At 42.5% G+C, this 18,322-nt stretch overlaps 2 protein-coding genes across 2 annotated transcripts; one reads left to right on the forward strand and one right to left on the reverse strand.

Annotated features, from left to right (window-relative positions):
- Nucleotides 1-46: 46 nt before the first annotated feature.
- tacc3 (transforming, acidic coiled-coil containing protein 3) lies at nucleotides 47-7,166 on the reverse strand. The gene is given in 19 exon segments (XM_068726460.1): nucleotides 47-216; nucleotides 301-345; nucleotides 347-422; nucleotides 537-628; nucleotides 630-644; nucleotides 740-826; nucleotides 828-901; nucleotides 994-1,123; nucleotides 1,349-1,448; nucleotides 1,579-1,653; nucleotides 1,824-1,954; nucleotides 2,041-2,099; nucleotides 2,308-2,458; nucleotides 2,547-2,601; nucleotides 2,700-4,527; nucleotides 4,626-4,669; nucleotides 4,751-4,878; nucleotides 5,338-5,503; nucleotides 6,654-7,166. Coding segments are annotated over 18 exon segments (3,321 nt in total). The 5' UTR covers nucleotide 5,503; nucleotides 6,654-7,166; the 3' UTR covers nucleotides 47-150.
- A 729-nt stretch (nucleotides 7,167-7,895) lies between these two features.
- On the forward strand, nucleotides 7,896-18,318 carry kif15 (kinesin family member 15). The gene is made up of 35 exons (XM_068726356.1): nucleotides 7,896-8,015; nucleotides 8,337-8,367; nucleotides 8,548-8,734; nucleotides 8,886-8,962; nucleotides 9,093-9,130; nucleotides 9,222-9,319; nucleotides 9,419-9,598; nucleotides 9,845-10,054; nucleotides 10,152-10,277; nucleotides 10,656-10,778; nucleotides 10,884-11,031; nucleotides 11,175-11,254; nucleotides 11,347-11,556; nucleotides 12,229-12,406; nucleotides 12,493-12,625; nucleotides 13,018-13,159; nucleotides 13,441-13,608; nucleotides 13,698-13,826; nucleotides 13,941-14,046; nucleotides 14,148-14,313; nucleotides 14,395-14,545; nucleotides 14,637-14,722; nucleotides 14,825-14,894; nucleotides 15,001-15,087; nucleotides 15,190-15,294; nucleotides 15,465-15,587; nucleotides 15,745-15,891; nucleotides 15,997-16,086; nucleotides 16,188-16,352; nucleotides 16,568-16,671; nucleotides 16,776-16,842; nucleotides 16,928-16,965; nucleotides 17,076-17,208; nucleotides 17,396-17,527; nucleotides 17,626-18,318. The coding sequence occupies exons 1-35, from the start codon at nucleotides 7,997-7,999 to the stop codon at nucleotides 17,698-17,700; spliced, it is 4,122 nt and encodes a 1,373-aa protein (XP_068582457.1). The 5' UTR covers nucleotides 7,896-7,996; the 3' UTR covers nucleotides 17,701-18,318.
- The last annotated feature ends 4 nt before the right edge of the window (nucleotides 18,319-18,322 follow it).

The following is an 18,322-nucleotide window of genomic DNA, read 5'->3' on the forward strand; positions in this document are numbered from 1 at the left end:
AATCATGCAGAATTTTTTTTTAAAAACTGGACAGACCATTACCAAAGTCACTAAAACATCTTTATTAACTTTTACAGTGACAAAGACAAACAAAGAAAATGATCTGGACACCAACAATAAAGAAAAATATACAGTATTTTACAAATGAGCTCAACTCTTCCGGACTTTGGTGATCAGTTCATCACAGAGTTTAGTGAGCTCTTCAACCTCCTTCATCTGTAAAAAGAAAAACATATTTAATATTTGTCTTATCTTCAATCCATCTGCAAATACACTCCTCTAATTTGAATCTTCGCTCACCTTCTGATCAAAGCTCTTCTCCAGTGACTGCACCTTCATCTGCTCCCCGTCGCAGCTGAGCCTGCAGTGCCGAGATCTCAGCCTTGTTATTGGACCGCACCTCAGAAATCTCACTATTGGCCCTGGAGAAGAACGATGAAATGTCAGTCAGACGCCGCAAGTCTCGCAATTTCACGCTTTAAAAAAAAACAACAAAAAACAACTAAACAAAAACGCGGTACAGTCCGGTTTCTTACTGAGTAATTTTCTCCTCGGCGTGGGCTTTAAGGGTACGGTAGCGCTGCTCCTCCTTCTTGATCCTTGCCAAATAGTCCTGAGCGCACGCTTTTCAGAGTCTCTTCGTTCTGGGGAAACGTTAGATACAGTTTACAAATCAAACTACCGCAACTTCAGAAAGAAGTCACGTCTGTGAGGTTTACATATATGCGTTTTTTCTAACCTTTTTGTAGCCCTGAACCACATCCTTGTACTTCTCCAGTCTCTTGAAAAGGTCGGCGAAAGATCTCTCCATCGTGTTCAGGTCACTGGGACACTTGCTCCTTCTCCAGCAGAGCCTCTTTGAGCGTCGCCTGGGCCAGCTCCCTCTCCTTCTCTTGGTCAGCTGAATCAATACAACATTAGAGAGCTTTCGTTAAAACATCTTCACGTCCAATATCCTGAAGACTGATATGTACTACATTCATATTGACTTACCCATTATTTTGGCAATCATGAGCTCAAATTCTGCAATTATTTTCCTCAATTCTTGACCGTCGTCAAGCGTCTTTTTATACTTTTCGCTCCATTGCTCCTGTTTTTTCCTTTTCCTATTAGAGACAATGCACTTCAAGTTACTCATCAATAGTAACGGCCTTTTATAACCTATACACCTCTTCAAACAGGGGGCGACGTTTTATTTAACTTAAAGTTCTGCAATCTTGTTTTACAAAAACCAATTTGTACAAAACCCATCACATTTTTAAGTAATCTATTTGGGATTTGAGTCGTCACACATTTGGAAAACCTCTTCCCACTGTGGTTATTTGTCAAATCATGGAGCAGGACGTACTTCTGCCTGGACCCTGGCGATGGCGGCGTCCATGTCTTTCTGACTGTACTTCAGCACGTCAATGATGGCATCCTCTGTGCCTTCTGGCTGAGGGAAAGGAAGGACCCGCAAGGATCGGAGCCTAGATGACAGTCCCAGTGTAAATGGAGCCAAGTTAGAAGAGGCACGTTGAAGATTAAAAAGGTTAGCAGACATAGTCAATGGTGGCATGTACAGAGTGACTTACTGGCGCTGTCGCAGCAAACAGCTTGAAATCCTTTTGTGGTCCGTTTGGAGTCTGTTCTGCCATCTGTGGAGCTTCCAGTCTGAGTCGGGGAGGAAACAAAACTCACTTGAGATTTGTCTGAAACGCGATCGCTTCAAAAACGGTCGCGTTTCAGACAAATCTCATTTTGTTGATCAGGACGTCCGACCGGAAAACAGATTCAGCTCTGACATTTGGCGACCGGTGAGTGGAAACGGAAGCATTTCATACCGGGAAACGAAGGCGGCGGGGCGAGGGGCGTGAGCGTGAGCCACCGGGCCTGCAGACTTCTTGGGGCTCTCTCTCAGGAGAGGGTCAAACTTAAGGTACAAGGACTGTTTCCTCAACGCAGATTCCTTGAACTGTTGACAAAAACGTACATTTTAATATGCTGAGGTCATACGCTCAAATTAAAAAGTCATTCAACATGCATGAAGTCAGTACTTACACTGCTGGACCCGAACTGTTCAAGGTAATCCATTTGCCCATCAAAGTCATTGGCCATGACTAAAAGATAAAGATCACAGATTAACACAAAAAAGCTTTCCATTTAATGCCACTTCATAAATACAGAACGATCATTTCCTCAAGAGAAAAGGTGACTTCTGTGTGGTAACACCAAACCACTTCTAAAACTCCAAGTTAAGGCAACAGAACAAGTCAGAGATCCTTGTGGAAACTAGTAAAATGGAGTTCATGTCCAACGTTCACTTACACACAGATCCAGGAACAAACACCTCATTGACGTCCGACATGGCGGTCTCTGACTTTTGCTCCGGCTGACACAATTCGACAAGCTCAGGAAGACTCTCCGCCGTAGGTTGAAATCCCTCGTCTCGGTCAGAAGCAGCTTGGAATACAGCGTTCTGTCATTCCAGAAAAACAAGGGTTTTAGTAAAAAACAAACAACCAGGGTAAAGTTAAGTGGATTAGGATTGTATCAAACTGCATTACTTCTGTCAGCGCTCCAGGCTTGGGTTCGGCTGCAGCTCGGACACTCTCTCCAGCGCTACAGAGAGGAAAAAGCACACAAACTTACAGTGAAGTCGAGTGTTGCTGGCAAGGCTTCCCTGCAGACACACGCTCCATACACTCGGATAAACGTACCATGCCGACGACACGGCTTCCTTCTCCGCAGGCTTGTCCGCTCGCTCTGGAGTTAAAGGTCCCATGAGCACAGGGCCGGATTTCTTGCTACACTTTGGGGAATTGTTCATGCTCGCTTTTGTGCCAAAAGGGTTGAAGTTTGGATCGTCAAACTTGTCGAAGTCAACCGAGTAAGACCCTTTGGGGACATCGGCAGCGTCGCTGGCATCGGGCCTCACTGAAGGTTCTTTTGGTGGTTTGACGTCACACGCCGGCTTTCCCTCTTTGGGTTTCACACCAGCTGGCCTTTTGCCAAATTTCTTGGGTGGCGGTTTCAGTTTGACCTCACCGCCGTCATCGAAATTAAACTCCAGTTTGACTGATCCTTCCTTGATTGGGGCATCAGCTGGCAGGGTGGCGGATTCAGCAGCTGAAGTTTCGCCAGCATTAACTGAGTTTGGGGCCACTGCAGCTGTGGGTTTCTTCTCGGGCTGAACAAAACCCTCTTGAGTCGCCTCAGGCGTGACGACAACACTGGTGGGTTCCTTTTCCTTAATCTGCGTCTCCTCCACCGTTCTCCCAGGGACAGGCGAATTCGGAATTTTAGAGCCACCGGTTTGGAAAGGATTGACTGAATCAAGGTCGTCAAAATCCAAGGAGTAAGCGCCGTGCGATGGCAGTGGAGCATCTTCCATAAAAGCGCCTGACACTTTGTCTTCACCGACAGTTGGAGACATCTTAGCGGGTTGTTCTTCATCAGGTGTGGCAGTGCATGAATCTCGTACCACACTGCTCTCACTGGAGACGTCGACCTGTTCCGGCGCCAATTGAGTCGCCTCAGGCATGTTAACATTTGTGGGTTCCTTTTCCTTAATCTGTGTCTCCTCAACAGGTGGGTCCATGTCCGCCACTTTTCTCCCAGGGACAGGCGAACTCGGAATTTTGGAGCCACCGGTTTGGAAAGGATTGACTGAATCAAGGTCGTCAAAATCCAAGGAGTAAGCGCCGTACGATGGCAGTGGAGCATCTTCCATAAAAGCGCCTGACTCTTTGTCTTCACCAACAGTTGAAGACATCTTAGCAGGTTGTTTTTCATCAGGTGTGGCAGTGCATGAATCTCGTACCTCATCTGCTGGGACCGTCACCACTGGGACCACACTGCTCTCACTGGAGAGGACGTCTGTGGAGACGTCGACCTGTTCCGGCGCCCCTTGAGCCGCTTCAGGCATGTTAACATTTGTGGGTTCCTTTTCCTTAATCTGTGTCTCCTCAACAGGTGTGTCAATGTCTGGCACTTTTCTCCCAGGGACAGGGGAATTCTGAATTTTGGAGCCACCAGTTTGGAAAGGATTGACTGCATCAAGGTTGTCAAAATCCAAGGAGTAAGCGCCGTACGCTGGCAGTGGAGCATCTTCCATAAAAGCACCTGACTCTTTGTCTTCACCGACAGTTGGAGACATCTTAGCAGGTTGTTCTTCTTCATCATCATCATCAGGTGTGGCAGTGCATGAATCTTGTTCCTCTACGGCGAGGACCTTCCTCACCGTGACCACACTGCTCTCTCTGGAGCTGATGTCGGCGGAGACGTCGACCAGTGAGTTTTCCATAGACGGGGTGAATGGAAGCGTCTCGTCCAGTGCAGCTTCTATTTTGCCGCGCTCCTCCGAGCCGCTCTCTGGTTCTGTATGTCGAGACTCTGTTGGAGGGTTTTCACCGGCAGGCCTCGCAGGAGAGAGGACCGTCTGAACAGAACCCAGAAACGGATCGATGGAGTCGAGGTTGTCGAAGTCAAACTGATAGCCTCCTCTGCTTTGTATCGGCATGTCGTCATCGGGGTAAGAGGACGCTTCTGTAGGACATTAAAGAAGACGACCGAGATCAACAATTTTGCAAATTCAGAGACAGTCGAGGAAAATAATGCATCAAAACTAATGTTGGATGAATTACCTCGTTTGGGCTGAGGCTGCTCAGTGGCATCTTTCTGTAAAGTACTATAAAAACACAAACCCGGTTACTTAAGTGGATCAGTCATTAAATTGGAGGCATGTTGCAATATGAGAACCGTTACATACTTAAATGTATCCAAATTTAAGGACGCCATCGCTTTTGTACACTCGTTCACACTCGTCATCCTGACAGACTTGGTGGGAGATACAATTCTCTTAGTCACAGGGTCTCTTCTTGGAGTCTGAAACGCCACCTAAACACAGGTAACTTCATCAGTATCGTTAAGTGTCATATGTATGCTACAAAATACACAGAAAAAAAGAATATCAAATATCCAGCACTTTCACCATAGCCATACGAAACACAAGCTAGTATACTTCGCAAATGTGGGCTTGAAACACGTCTGAAACTGTCTCTTGTAGTTTTGTCCTCCAACACGCGTTTTGTTCTCATTTCATTACAGACTTTTAAAGTTGTGTCGAGCTTTGCTGCAAAGTTATTGGAGAGGGTCAAACTTCATTTGGTCAGTGAATCAAATATAAAAATAAAAAAGGTAGACGTCAATCTCCCCGTCTACCCCTTCAGGTTAACAAAGTCTAATAGCTGTAGAAAAGACTTAGTTTGGTGACAAACACACGTGTCATTTTCAGCCTGGTGTCATTATGGTGTTGGTGAGAAGAGGAACACAACATGAGCAGAGCCGGTTCTGTACCTTTGTCCCCTTCGGCACCGCTTTGCTGGGCAGGTTCTCTGTCTGACGCAGGATGGAGGGCCTCCCAGTCGGCTGATCCAGGTCAAAAATGTCGTCAATAGAGCCGTTGCGCTTTCCTCCGGGGCAGACGCCACAATTCTCATCATTCTCATCAACGGAACTCATCCTGTAGAAGCAGAGAGAGACAAACTAAGATAGGAGGCTGGAGCGATCCGACGACAAACTGAGGGGAGGCGTCACCGTGAAAGCTGCACCCGGTTGATAAGACACTTTTGGTCGTGAGGTTCACCGAAGTGTGTCAAAAAACAACAAAAAAAAAAGGATCTGCGCTGAGAAAGATGACGCAAAGTTAACAGCAGAATCAAGGCAAATGTGACTCGCCAATTCAATTGGGTTGGTGGATCGTGGTTGGGACATGCAAAGACACTCCTTCCTAAAAAGTGGAAAAGTAAAGAGAAACAAAAAATTGAACCATGATACCTGAAAATGTAATAAAGATGTTTAAACATGCAATGACGCCTTGTGCCATTCCATACTTTGTCCACCAGAGTGCACTAACCGGTTCATTTTTAAATCGATGCAACTGATTCATCAGCTTTCTGGTTTTATTCAGGCTGTAGAGCCAAGAAGTGTGAACTTTGACTTAAGTTAAAGTGGTTAAAAAAAAAATACATTGATGACTTGGGCCACCTGATCCGTCCTGTGACCTATGAGGCAACTCGTCACATGTCCCAGCAGGAGAAGCAACGGTGTAATTAGTCACATTAACAATGGCTCTGTTGCAATGGTCGCCCTGTTAGTGACGATGCTTTTATTTCATGCCGCCATTGTTATTAATGACCGATGCTTCTAGTCACGTCAAAACATGTGCTTTAAAACAACATTATTGGTGAAGTGTCCTGAAGCCATTGCAACGCTTCCAATGAACTTCCGAATTGCAAAAATGATTTCCAACTCCCAATGTTATGTGCTGAATTTGAGTAGCAAGAGTAGCACAACATTTTAAATATTGCTCCCAAATACATCACACTTTGACTAACTATATGGTGAGGTATTAACGTTCGCATACAAGTGGACCAATACGTGTAATGTGCGACTCAGCGTAGGATTTTCAGCAAGATTATTAATGAATAATTAGCTAACGGTATCATCCCGAACGTTAGCTTAGTCATAGAAGCCACCAACGTTACCTACACTAACGTTACTATTAACATGACAGTTAACGTTACCGAACAGCGGAGTGAAATAAAGACGTGGGTACAGACAACAGAGAAAGGCCTAAGCTACTATATTATCATTATATATTCACAACCTACCTCACAACAAAAAAGATGCAGTCTGTCGATATTACAGCGTCTTTCGTCGAAGCATCCAACTTGCAGGGTGACCACGAACGACTGGTGTGCTTTTTTTTCCTTTTTTTTTTTTTTTTTTTGAAAACCCCTCGCCTTGTCTAAGCAACAACCGTTTGGAATTTAAAGTCTTGAAACGTACCAATGGAATCGCGAGAAACGTTCAGAAAACGCGCTTCCGGGTTAAGCAGCCAATCGCGCTGAAGAGCGGATATGATCCAATCGTCAGCCAGTGTCAAAGATAATACACGTGGCAAGATCGTAATAGACGTTGTCACTCTGTTTATGTGCGAAAAAAAGGCTTGTTTTTCACATTGGCAAACTAATGACCCTCTGACGTTATTATAGCGCAATACTGATATTTCTGTTGAAACATAGACGGACTTGATTGCTTCAAATGTGCCAAAAAACAAAGGTAATTTGGTTTGTATGAGTGGCACTGAAAGCAAAGTGGTAAGTGAAGCATGGAGACTTCTCTCGTTGCTGTTTATTTTTTAATTTGAGCAAAACAGAAAAGGTCACAGATCCTCATTTGAAGACCAAAACAAAATGAAATATACATTATATATATATATATATATATATATATATATATATATATATATATATATATATATATATATTATACTTGAAATACTCATGTTTTGTTACTTTCTCTCTGTGTTAGAGGGATTTTATGGTTTCTTGAGTATGTTCATGTTTGCTTGTATCCTGAGGAAACATCTTACATGGTTTCAGAGACAATGTGTGAGTTAGACCTTATATATAGTATTTTATTACAGTATATTTTAATGTAGTGACCTTTAACTTATCTCTACTTGCAGGCTCTTCAAAAGTTATTACTGGTGTTAGTAGTACTTATATCACTTTATGCTTTACCCATAAGTAATACTGTTCCAATGCGTAGTGACAGAAGTGGGTTTGTACAGAATGTCTTTGGTTTGTACCTGTATCCACCTGGAGGGACTGAGTAGAGTTGACCAATTAGGTACTAAACAGTCTGGCTTCATGCCTCATATGTTTAAGCTCCTTAATGTTAATCATAATGCTAAAACAATTTAAAACGATGTGAATTATCAAGTGTTTAATGCGGATAACAGTACATTTCAGTGTACAATAGGTGGCAGTATGTACGTTTCACGCTGGTTTGTAGCCCCACCTCAAGAAGAAGAAGAAGAAGCCAATGACGAGGACGTCCTGCCCGCCAATTCCGAAGGATGTAAACAGCGTGAGTCGTCCCTTTTAGTCTGACTCAGAAAGTTGTTTTTACCTCATAACATCGAACCTTTTTTTTTTTTTTGTCAACAATGAATTCCAGCAGAAGAGGTAACGTTAACGCACCACACTAATATGCTAACGTCTTTTGGTAACGTCTTTTGGTAACCTTAGCAAGTTAGTGTAACATTATTGTTACCTAGTCGGAGTCGGCTAGCATGAGTCGTTTGTTAGCTAACGGTAGTTAACTCCCTTTAACGCTAAAGATGCTAACCTATCTCGATATCTAGCATCTTGAACGCGTTATAAGTCAACATACTAACCTAACTAACGTTAATGATACTAGGGTTCGTGTATATAACGTTAAGTAACACTTTAGGAAGGTAAATATATTCTTTAAAAACGTTCATAATCATATCTTTTTGTTTACAGGATCTGGAGATTCATCTCAACTTGGTGCCAGGTAATGTAACGTTACCTTTGGGTAATGTAACTTAACGTTACAGTTAGGATGTTTCAGCCAAACAAAAACCAACCACACTGACATCACGCTACGTTTCTTGTTTACGTTTAGTTTTTAACATCATCAGCTTAACTTTTCATGTCTTACAAAGTTTTGTTTTTTTAATTTCCCGTCCTACAGCTGTGATGGCGATTCCATCAAAGTTTTTGTGCGAGTACGACCTCTGACCCAGTGCTCCGGGCTGACCACAGATGGAGATCAGAAGCTGTGTCTCACAGTCACCTCACCCAACACCATCCGCCTGCTATCAAAACCAGAACCACGCACCTTCACCTATGATCATGTTGCTGACGTGGACACATCTCAGGTTGGCAGCTTACAGTTATTGTATTATGAACATGCAGCTGGCATGGGTAAAAGTACCATGACAGACTAATAATAACCTGATTGATCAGCGTGGGATGTGTAAACTCATAAAGTTGGTCCTGGTCTGTTTTGATTTTTATATTTCTCAACAGGATTCTGTATTCTCCAGTGTGGCCAAGAATATTGTTGAGTCTTGCATGAATGGATACAATGGTACTATATTTGCCTAGTAAGTGGTCTTTACGTTGTTCATAAACAGTATGAAATTACAAATATGTTATGGCACAATCGCGCTGCGTTGTGCTTCGTATGCAGCAGCAGTTCAATTCCTTATCAGAGTCCCCTCTTTGCTTCTGCAGCGGACAAACAGGCTCAGGGAAAACATTCACCATGCTTGGTGAGAATTCAATTTATTATGAACATTGTGTAATTCTTTAAGATCAAGAAATAGAATAATTGTAGTGACACTCTTCTCTCTCCCGCTCTAGGACCATCTGAGTTGGATAACTTCACAGATGAACTAAGGGGGGTTATACCTCGATGTTTTGAGTACCTCTTTTTTCTCATCAACAGAGAAGTGGAAAGGGTGAGCCGTAACATTTCAGCACCATGAAGTTGTCAACTAGTATTTTATGTTTGTTTTCTAATTAAGTTCATACTGTGTTTTTTTCTTTTTTCCTAAAAGTCTGGCCAGTCGAAGAGTTTCCTCTGTAAATGTTCATTTATTGAGATATACAATGAACAAATCTATGACCTTCTGGACACAGCCTCAGCCAGCCTTTTCCTCAGAGAGAACATCAAGAAAGGTCTTTTTGTTGAGGGAGCTGTGGAGAAGTTTGTCAACTCAGCTGCCGAAGCCTACCAGGTATAAATTCCTTGCCTGTTGTGATTCAGAGGTTTGTTGTACTGTATAATACACGGCAACTATAATACACGGCAACACTCCTTCTAGAGTGGATGAAACCCACATATAATGAAAACACATTTTTTGTGAAATTTTAAGTGTATTCTTGATTGAAATTGCTTTAAATTGGTAATTCATTTAATGCAGGTTCTATTTTTTAAAAATGTACCGTGGAAGTGTACATTGTTTGTGTTAACTTCTACTTAGGTGCTGTCTATGGGCTGGCGTAATCGACGGGTGGCCTCCACCTCCATGAACCGAGAGTCATCCAGATCTCACGCAGTGTTCACCATGACGTTGGAGTCCAAGGAGTCCGTCAACGAAGTGGTGAACATCCGGATGTCTCAGTTGAACCTGGTGGATCTGGCCGGGTCTGAGAGGCAGAGAGACACCCACACAGAAGGCTCCAGACTCAAGGTGAAGCCTCGCCCACGAGTTCAGCCTCGTACTGAGTAACTACATTTAGGATTTTTGCTGCTGCTAACAGCTGTTGTCTACATTGCTTCTCTTTCAGGAGGCCAGCAGTATCAATCGCTCCCTCATGTGTCTCGGTCAGGTGATAATGGCTCTGGTCGACGTGTCCAACGGGAAGAACCGCCACATCTGCTACAGAGATTCTAAACTCACCTTCTTGTTACGGGTGAGTGATTGTAAATAACAATTACATCTTGAGCGTGGCTTTGGTGGAGAATACGTTGTGTTGACGAGTATCATTGTGGAGTCAACTTCTCTGGGATTATGTCATTGTGTGTTTAGTGGCATAACTCAAATGCAATTACTACGTAAAATAGACATTTTCATGCTTCCGTTATGTCTACTTAAATCACTATCAGAACGAGATTGTGTTATAAATATTTGTGGATGTGAAGCATCGATCTTGTGCACTTTCAAGTGTCACATTCATTTATAGTCTTTTTTGCTTTGGTAGAATATAATACTACATTTAAAGATGTGGTTGATTGCACTTTATAATCTGAATAGATTTGATGCATTGTAACAATATGTATTGTTATTTCAGGACTCTCTGGGAGGAAATGCTAAGACTTACATCATAGCCAATGTACATCCTGGTTCAAAGTGTTTTGGAGAAACGCTGTCCACCTTGCAGTTTGCTCAGCGAGCAAAGTTGATCAAGAATAAGGTATCTGTCACATCTGTCACAACTCTATATATCGTATTAAAACGGAGTAGACTTAACCAAGTTGAGCACTTTGTCACCCATGTGCTGTTATTTTTGTTTTGCCAGGCCGTTATCAATGAAGACACTCAGGGGAATGTGAGGCAGTTACAAGCTGAGCTGAAGAAGCTGAAGGAGCAGCTCGTACTGGCGCTAACTTCTCAGGGAGTGGACTGTGGAAGAGATGTAGCGCCCGGAGGACCTGAACTCCTCAAAGGTAAACAATGCACGGACCAGACGCGTGTTAACCATAACATCCTCTTTAAACCATTTGCACACGCTGTTCAGGCAACTGTATTGCATGCAGTGTTTTCTGGTATGTTGCAAAAGTGTAATTCAGCCTTTCTCATCCATCCATAGAAATCCAACATGATGTCTCGTATAAAGCAAAGTTTATGGCTTCTGTTCGTCTGTGGAGGAAGCGAGAAGAGGAGAAGAGGGTATGGGATTTAAAGGTTTTTTTTGCATTGTCATTTATTTGGGCAAATGTTGTTGGTGCAGGAATCTTACAGTAATGATTTACTACACTCAGACGCTGCTGGAGAAAGTGGCTCAGCTCGAGGAGGCCTGGACCCAGAAAGACAAGTTCATCCACTCGAGCCGAATGATTGTCAGGTTTCGAGAGGACCACATCTATCGCCTGGAGAAGCAATTGAAGACGGGAGAAGGCTCGCTGTCGGACGAGGAGTCTCAGGCTCTGATCGGTCAGCTGAAAGAAGAGATAAAGATCTTGAGAGACCAGGTACAGAATGTGATCCTGTTTGAAGACAACCTAACCCACTACTGACTGTTTATGTGTCTGCATTCAGAATCACAGAATACTCATTGATCTTTGGGGGAAATTGGTACGTTACACTTGAATAAATACATAAATAAACAAAATTAAAATGGAAATAAAATTTACTGTAAATCATTTACATAATGCTGCAATATAAATACTATATGTAGAGAATGTAAGTAAATAATAAATAGAGAAATACAAAAACATGCATTAAACAGATACAATATAAAACCACAGTGTAATAAGTGGATATAAAATGCTGAGAAGGGGGAACTATTAAGTGTGTTTGATACAAATGCAAGAGTTGTATAAACAGGAATATTTCTTGAATTGTACAGTATAAATACAGTATTAATCAGTTGAATTATTATACAATTTATTGTACAATTTATATATTTATTTAGTGTGGCTAATGTGGAGGAGCGTTCAGATGTACAAAACATTTTTTTTAAATATATTTGCATTATTTATTTCCTCTTAAATCCAAGATAGGTTTCGTCGTAGTTCCTTTCTCTAAAAGGCACAGTAGAGCTACATTAGATATTTATTTTACTGGAATCAAAGGGAATAAATTCCCCAAATCAGCGTATCTGTTCAACACAGTCCCATGTTCACAACTCTGCTCCTTTTCAGGTTGAACATCACCCAAAGATGACGCGATACGCAGCGGAGAACTTCAGCCTCAGACAGGAGAACCGTCAGCTTCGTTGCCTTGAATCGGTGGTGAAAGCTGAAGAAGTTGCCGTCCATGTTGCCGCCGAGTTGGAAGAGGCCTTCCAGAGGGCTGTGGAGAGCGAAAGACTCTCAGAGAGTAAGATAATTATCGGCTTCAGTTGAGAAAATGTCGAGTAAATGTGATGTTTGTATACATTTTAATGAACTCTTGTTGCTCCACAGCTCCAGCGACCCCTGTGCCTGTAGATACCGTCTCTGCAGCTGCGATGGAGAGGCTGAAGGCTCAGCTGCTTCAGAAGCAGTCGGACCTCACAGGTGCCCTTCAGGCCTTTGCGGAGTTCAAAGAAATCACCAAGTAAGGAGGGCGTCTAATGAAGGAATCCACTCTTAAGCTAAACGAACATGGGTGTGTTTTAGACCAGCCTTTGTGAAAATACACTTTACTCTTTTCATACTCGTTTCTTTATCAATAACTGATGACTGTACAGTGAAATGATGCCAAAAGAAAAAGCATCTTAGTTTCCTGACTTGCATTTGGGCTGGTTTATTACTGTTTCATATTTTTTACATATACTTGTAACCGTAAATTCACTATTTGTATACATTCAATTATTATTGCCCAGCTGTGATTTCTAGCTTCAGGAAGAAGCTGCTTTTTTTCCCTCGTATTTTATTATTATTATTTATTATCATATAGAAGTTTGACAGAGGTTAATGTGGTATTTGGGTGGTGCTTTGTGTTCCCAGCAAACAGATGTCACAGCTGAAGTCTGAGAAAAGATATCTTGACAAGTCCAACAAGCATTTGGAAAACATTTTGGAAGCCACAACCGCTTACAAGAATAAGGAGGTTTCTGAGCTGAACAGAATCCACGTTGAAACTATAAAGGTGAGTAGATGTTTGCAATTTAAAATTCAGATAACAGTGAGGCAAACCTCTCTGGGTCACCTTCGCTGAGAAGGTCATGTTTTCAGTTTGTCTATTTGTCAGCAGAATTACAGAAAGACTACTACCCCAATGTTCATGACACCTTGTGGAAGGGATTAACAATGGGCTCAGGAAGAACCCATAACATTTTTGGAAAGGATGCACAAATTATTTTTCATTTTTGTCTCACAAGCATTGTGACATTTTATTATATTTGATCCTTCTAATGTCTGTTGTACCAGATTCTCACCACGCCCACCAAAGCGTACAACCTGCGGACTCGTCTTGTGCCTCTCTCCAGCCCGGACCACCTGAATGGGACAGACAATAATGCAGACGACATTTGGACCGAGCAGCCTCCTTCAGACATGACTGAGATGGCCTTGACTGAGGAACTCCGTCAAGTGCAGGTAGAACGGTGTGGATTATCCTACACATGTCTGCACAAAACACACACACATTGTCATTGTCTCATACTTGTCTCGAAAATTCCCACCAGGAGCAAGCTAGCCGTGCTCAGACACAGTTCAATGAGGAGGAGCTAAAGAACAGCAAGCTGTCGCAGCAGATTACAAAACTCGAGGAGCAGATGGCTGTGATCTCACAAGAGTCTGACCGCAAGGATGAGGTAGATGCTCCTCATGGTCCTCCTTTACTGTTGTGTCTTGTGAAAATTGAACATTTTGGAAAAAACGTGATGCCCTTTAACTATTTTTCAAATTGTTCTTTATGTCTGATGCAGTTACTTTCTTCTGAGCGAGCTAACAGAAGCAGAGATCACCTCAAGCTGCAAGAAGCTGTCCATGTGCTGCAACAGAGCCTTCAGTCTGAACAGCAAGCTGCAGAGGGTAAGGATTTTTTTTGCCCGTGTTGAACTTTGATGTTTATGTGAGATGGAAGCAGGGAAAATGGCACCAAAGGGACAACTCTTTCTTTTCCCTTCGTTCAGTGCTGAGGAGTGAGATCCGTGATCTACGTCTGGTGCTGCAGTCGTCTGACACAGAGCTGGCCGCTGTGAGGAACGACCTGAGAGACGGCCAGAGCGAGAAGCAGAGAGAGATGAGCCGGCTCTCCAACAGTCTGATCAGCACACAGCTCCAACTTGACAAAGTCCAGTAAGCGCGAGTTCAATGCCTCTGCACCGCGACTCTTCATGAATCGGGTGTGTGATTTTAAGTACCGTGTCTTCATTCCAGGCTGGAGTGGGAGCAGCTTCTGGAGCAGCATCGGACACTGCAGGATTCATTCGACCAGCTCCAAGCCGAGGCCAAGTTTGAGGCTGATCAGGCAAGACAGCAGCTGCAGGACAGGCAGCAGGAGATCGATGAACTGAAGGCACAGCTCACGGTTGGTGAACTCATAACCTCACCGTTGGTCGCTTTTTCATCCTGAAATTGAGTCTGTGATCTCTGAACTGTCTGTAATTTCTGTATTGTAGGAGTTGAATAATTCTCTGCAGACTGACCAAGAGCACACAAGCACCCTGATCTCCCAGTTAAGAGAAAACAAAGAGAGTACATCAAAGTAAGTTTGCCCAAAGCCTTCTCCTTTTTTTTCCTTTTTTTGAGGTTTTCAACACTCAAAATACCTCTTATTAACACGAGTGTCCTTGGTGTGTGCCTTCAGAGAACTTGTAGAAACAGTGGAGCAGAATACGCAGCTTAGGAAACAAGTCTCAGACCAACATCAACAACAGGTCAGTCCCAAGAACAGCATGCATGTTTGAAAAGTGTACGTATTATTATTATAACAGTATTTGCAGCTCAGTAGCTTAACCTGATTGTCTGATTTCTGTTTTGAAGGCATCCAAAATTAGCGATCTTGAGCAAAATGTAAACTCTGCCAAGGAAACGATAAAAGGCTTGGAGCAGAAGATTGAACAGGACAAAGTGAGCCTGAGTGATTTATTTCTCACTTATTTCTTATTCCTTCAGAATGTCATTGCACTGTTAATGCTACCGTCCTGAACCCCAATCTGTGTATTTTGACAGGATGTAGTTTTAGATCTCATCAAGCAGACCAGAGACCTCCGCAGTGAGCTGAGCCAGAGGGACCAGACCGTCACCCACCTGTCTGGAGACATCAAAGACATCACAGTGCGTTACTCCTCCACCCATTCCCACCCTTCATTTTGTCTCAAATAACGTCATCGTTTGCTGTAGTTGCCTATTCCTTTACTCGACCACCTCTTACTGTAGATCGGTTTAACGTTTGAATTAGTCAAGACGTGTTTATTATAATAATGATTATGTCTTTGCTCTTCCAGGCCAAGTTCAATGCTGCCTGCCTTGAAAGGGAGGATATCCGGGAGCAAAACTCTAAGATGCAAGCAGAGATCTGTGATCTGAAAGAAGCTTTAGACAGGCGGGTAGCATCCAACAAAATAGAGGTACGTTGTTCATATGTTTTCAATATTCTTTAATTCACTTCAAGGGGTTAATGCTCTGATTGTATATATGTATGTGTATATATATATATATATATATATATATATATATACACACACACACACAGTATATATAGATGACGTGTGTGTCTGCACTCAGGTGGAGGTGCTGCAGGAGGAGGTCGTTTATGCCACTGAGGAGGTCGAGAGACTCACTAAGGTCTTAGATGAGCAGAACGGTCTCCTCCAAGCCGCTCAAGAGCAAACCGCCCAGAAAGACGTCATGATACAGACTCTACAGCAGAAGGTGACTTCTTAATCATCTCAACACGGAGCAAAACAAATGACCAGCAAGGTCAAGCAAATCTCAAGAAAACCGAAATGATTAACAAAACTCTCCTTTTTCTATCAGATGCAACAACAGCAAGAAGCTGTTGAAAGAACTGTCAGGAATGGGAAACCCCCTGTTGATGTTACAGGCACACCGAAATCATTACCTCGGGTACGACTTTACGTCCGTGCTTTAGTTCCTCTTTAATTCTGAGTTTGCAAATTAAGTAAGAAATGCCCAAATATATGTTTCCCCCCCCCCGTCTCTGACAGACACCCTGCACTCCAGGAGGTTTCAACAGGGACTGGACCCAGGTGCTAGAAAGCCAGGAGAGGGAGCTGGAGAATCGCCGCTCCTCCATGATGAACCTGGAGATTCTTTTAATGGAGCTGAACGCAGAGAGGGCGGCCAAGAATGAGGAGATCCAAAGGCTGAAGGTAAATCTTAGCAAAAGTTGAATTAATCTATAGCTATATCCATTCATCATGGTTATAGCAGACTCTGCTAGTTTAGTATCTTTTTCTACTCAGTTTAAATAACTGCAGTATTTGTTTTTGTTAATATTGAATGCATTTTTGAATGAAGGCATTATTAAGGTCTCAGTGGACTTTGAAGTCCATCGATATTGATGATGTGTTTTCACTGTCCTCAGATGCAGCTGGTGGAGAAAGAGACGGTCCGCATCGAGATCCAGGCTTTACTCGACCAGTTTTACAACAAGCAGAGCCAGCCGACCCAGAACGGAACCAACGCTGGGTTGAGTTTATTCATCATTCAGCTGTCCTCTGCCCTGAAGTGCATCATGTGCTGTGGATGGCTTGAGTAAGATTAATCATGTTCGTGTTCATTGTAATTTTCAGCGAAGAGTTGAATGGAGCCTTCAAGCAAACCATACTTAAAGAGCTACAGGAGGAGAGAGCAGAGAAGGTTTGTTTTTGGTTTTCCACCGGTTTTATTTTTCCTGTATTGAATGAATCGGTTTCTAATTTGTTCACCTCTCATTAATTCACAGAGCAAAATAATGCAGAAGCTCTCTGATACTCATAAAAGGTAATGAATCAGCATTTGGTTCCTGTACGTTATTCTGATCTTTTAATTGATGCTCGACATTTGACGAGCTCCGTCTGTGTTTTGTTTATTTTGTGTGTGCTTTGGATTAGACTGCAAGAGCAGGACTCGATGTTGGCCCAGTCCCAGACCTGCGTTCAGGAGCTGACCACTGAGCTGAGGAACCGCTGCCTAGAGCTGAGAGACCTGAGCCTGAGGATGCAGGAGGAGGAGAAACTACTGCAGGTCAGAGTTTGGAGCAGACCAGTGTCTTTCACTAAAGAAACCTTTTTGGGATGATTTATCTTTCAAGTATGGGGAAAAGAAAATGGACTCCTGGCTACATAATCTCAGTACCCAGTGGCTCTGCTGAGTTTGGCCTGATTACGACAACAAGATGACACTATTGTTCCCGTTATTTGTGTTTTTACAGGAGAACGAGGTTCTCCGTAGGCAGAATGTTCAGCTGTCGGAGGAGAATGGGAAACTTGTGGGGCATAAGAACCACAAACAGAGGATTGAATATCTGGTGAAGCTGAAAAAGGACAACACCAAACTTCAAGAGGTAACTAACATTTCTTATATAATCAAAGGATTTTCTCTTTGACCGTGTGAAAACTGTCAACACATCAACTTTGTGTATTTTTTTTTTGTGTTTTAAAGGAAAATGAAAAGCTCAGAACAGAGATTATCTTAATGCGGGACAACGGTGGATGTCCGTCACTGGAGATGACGTGAATCCCTGATTCTTTAATGGTTTGAATCTCTGTCATTTGCATCTTTCTCAGTATTTTTTTTTAAAGATTTTTTTTTTTTGTGACTGTATTGACGTGGTCAACTCTTTTAAATGTTTGAAGTACAAATACATTGTGATTTATGTTCGTTTTCCATTCAGGGAATTTTGCAGAAATGATTTTGCTCATGATGTATTCATATTGTTACACCATTTTTTTTAAAGTTTGGCTTGGATGCATACTGTACCTCTACATTGATCTGCTACTGCAGCAGCATAAAACCCACCAAAAGCATGGAAAGACCAGCTGTGATGAAAACCTCCATTAGTCCGGCTCCATCCTCGTCGGGTTTCTTTAGATGGACATTAGTACACCTAGGCATTTCTTAGACTACATTGAAATCACAACAATGCTGAACATAACCTTAATGTGAAAACTGAACTTGTTTGTGTTTTATAGGTGCTTGTGTCTAGTGCTGTGATTGTTGGTCATCCGAGTTGTATCCATGGTTTATGGTTTGTTGTATTTTTCCCCATCATACTGAGGTGTATATCCACTGTCTTTTTTTAGTATAATGAACTTTTAAAAAAAAATTAATACTGTAATTAAAATAATTCTCTTATTTG

This window comes from Cebidichthys violaceus, unplaced genomic scaffold (genome assembly GCF_023349555.1).
Source record: "Cebidichthys violaceus isolate CVI_PGR_0920_01 unplaced genomic scaffold, fCebVio1.0.p SCAF_39, whole genome shotgun sequence".
Classification (NCBI taxonomy): domain Eukaryota; kingdom Metazoa; phylum Chordata; class Actinopteri; order Perciformes; family Stichaeidae; genus Cebidichthys; species Cebidichthys violaceus.

What these genes read in the sequence shown, in the direction of transcription:
- kif15 (XM_068726356.1), top strand. An exon ending in AACTCACCTTCTTGTTACGG is followed by an intron (nt 10,278 to 10,655) that starts GTGAGTGATTGT and finishes TTGTTATTTCAG; the next exon opens with GACTCTCTGGGAGGAAATGC. An exon ending in AGGAGATCCAAAGGCTGAAG is followed by an intron (nt 16,353 to 16,567) that starts GTAAATCTTAGC and finishes CACTGTCCTCAG; the next exon opens with ATGCAGCTGGTGGAGAAAGA.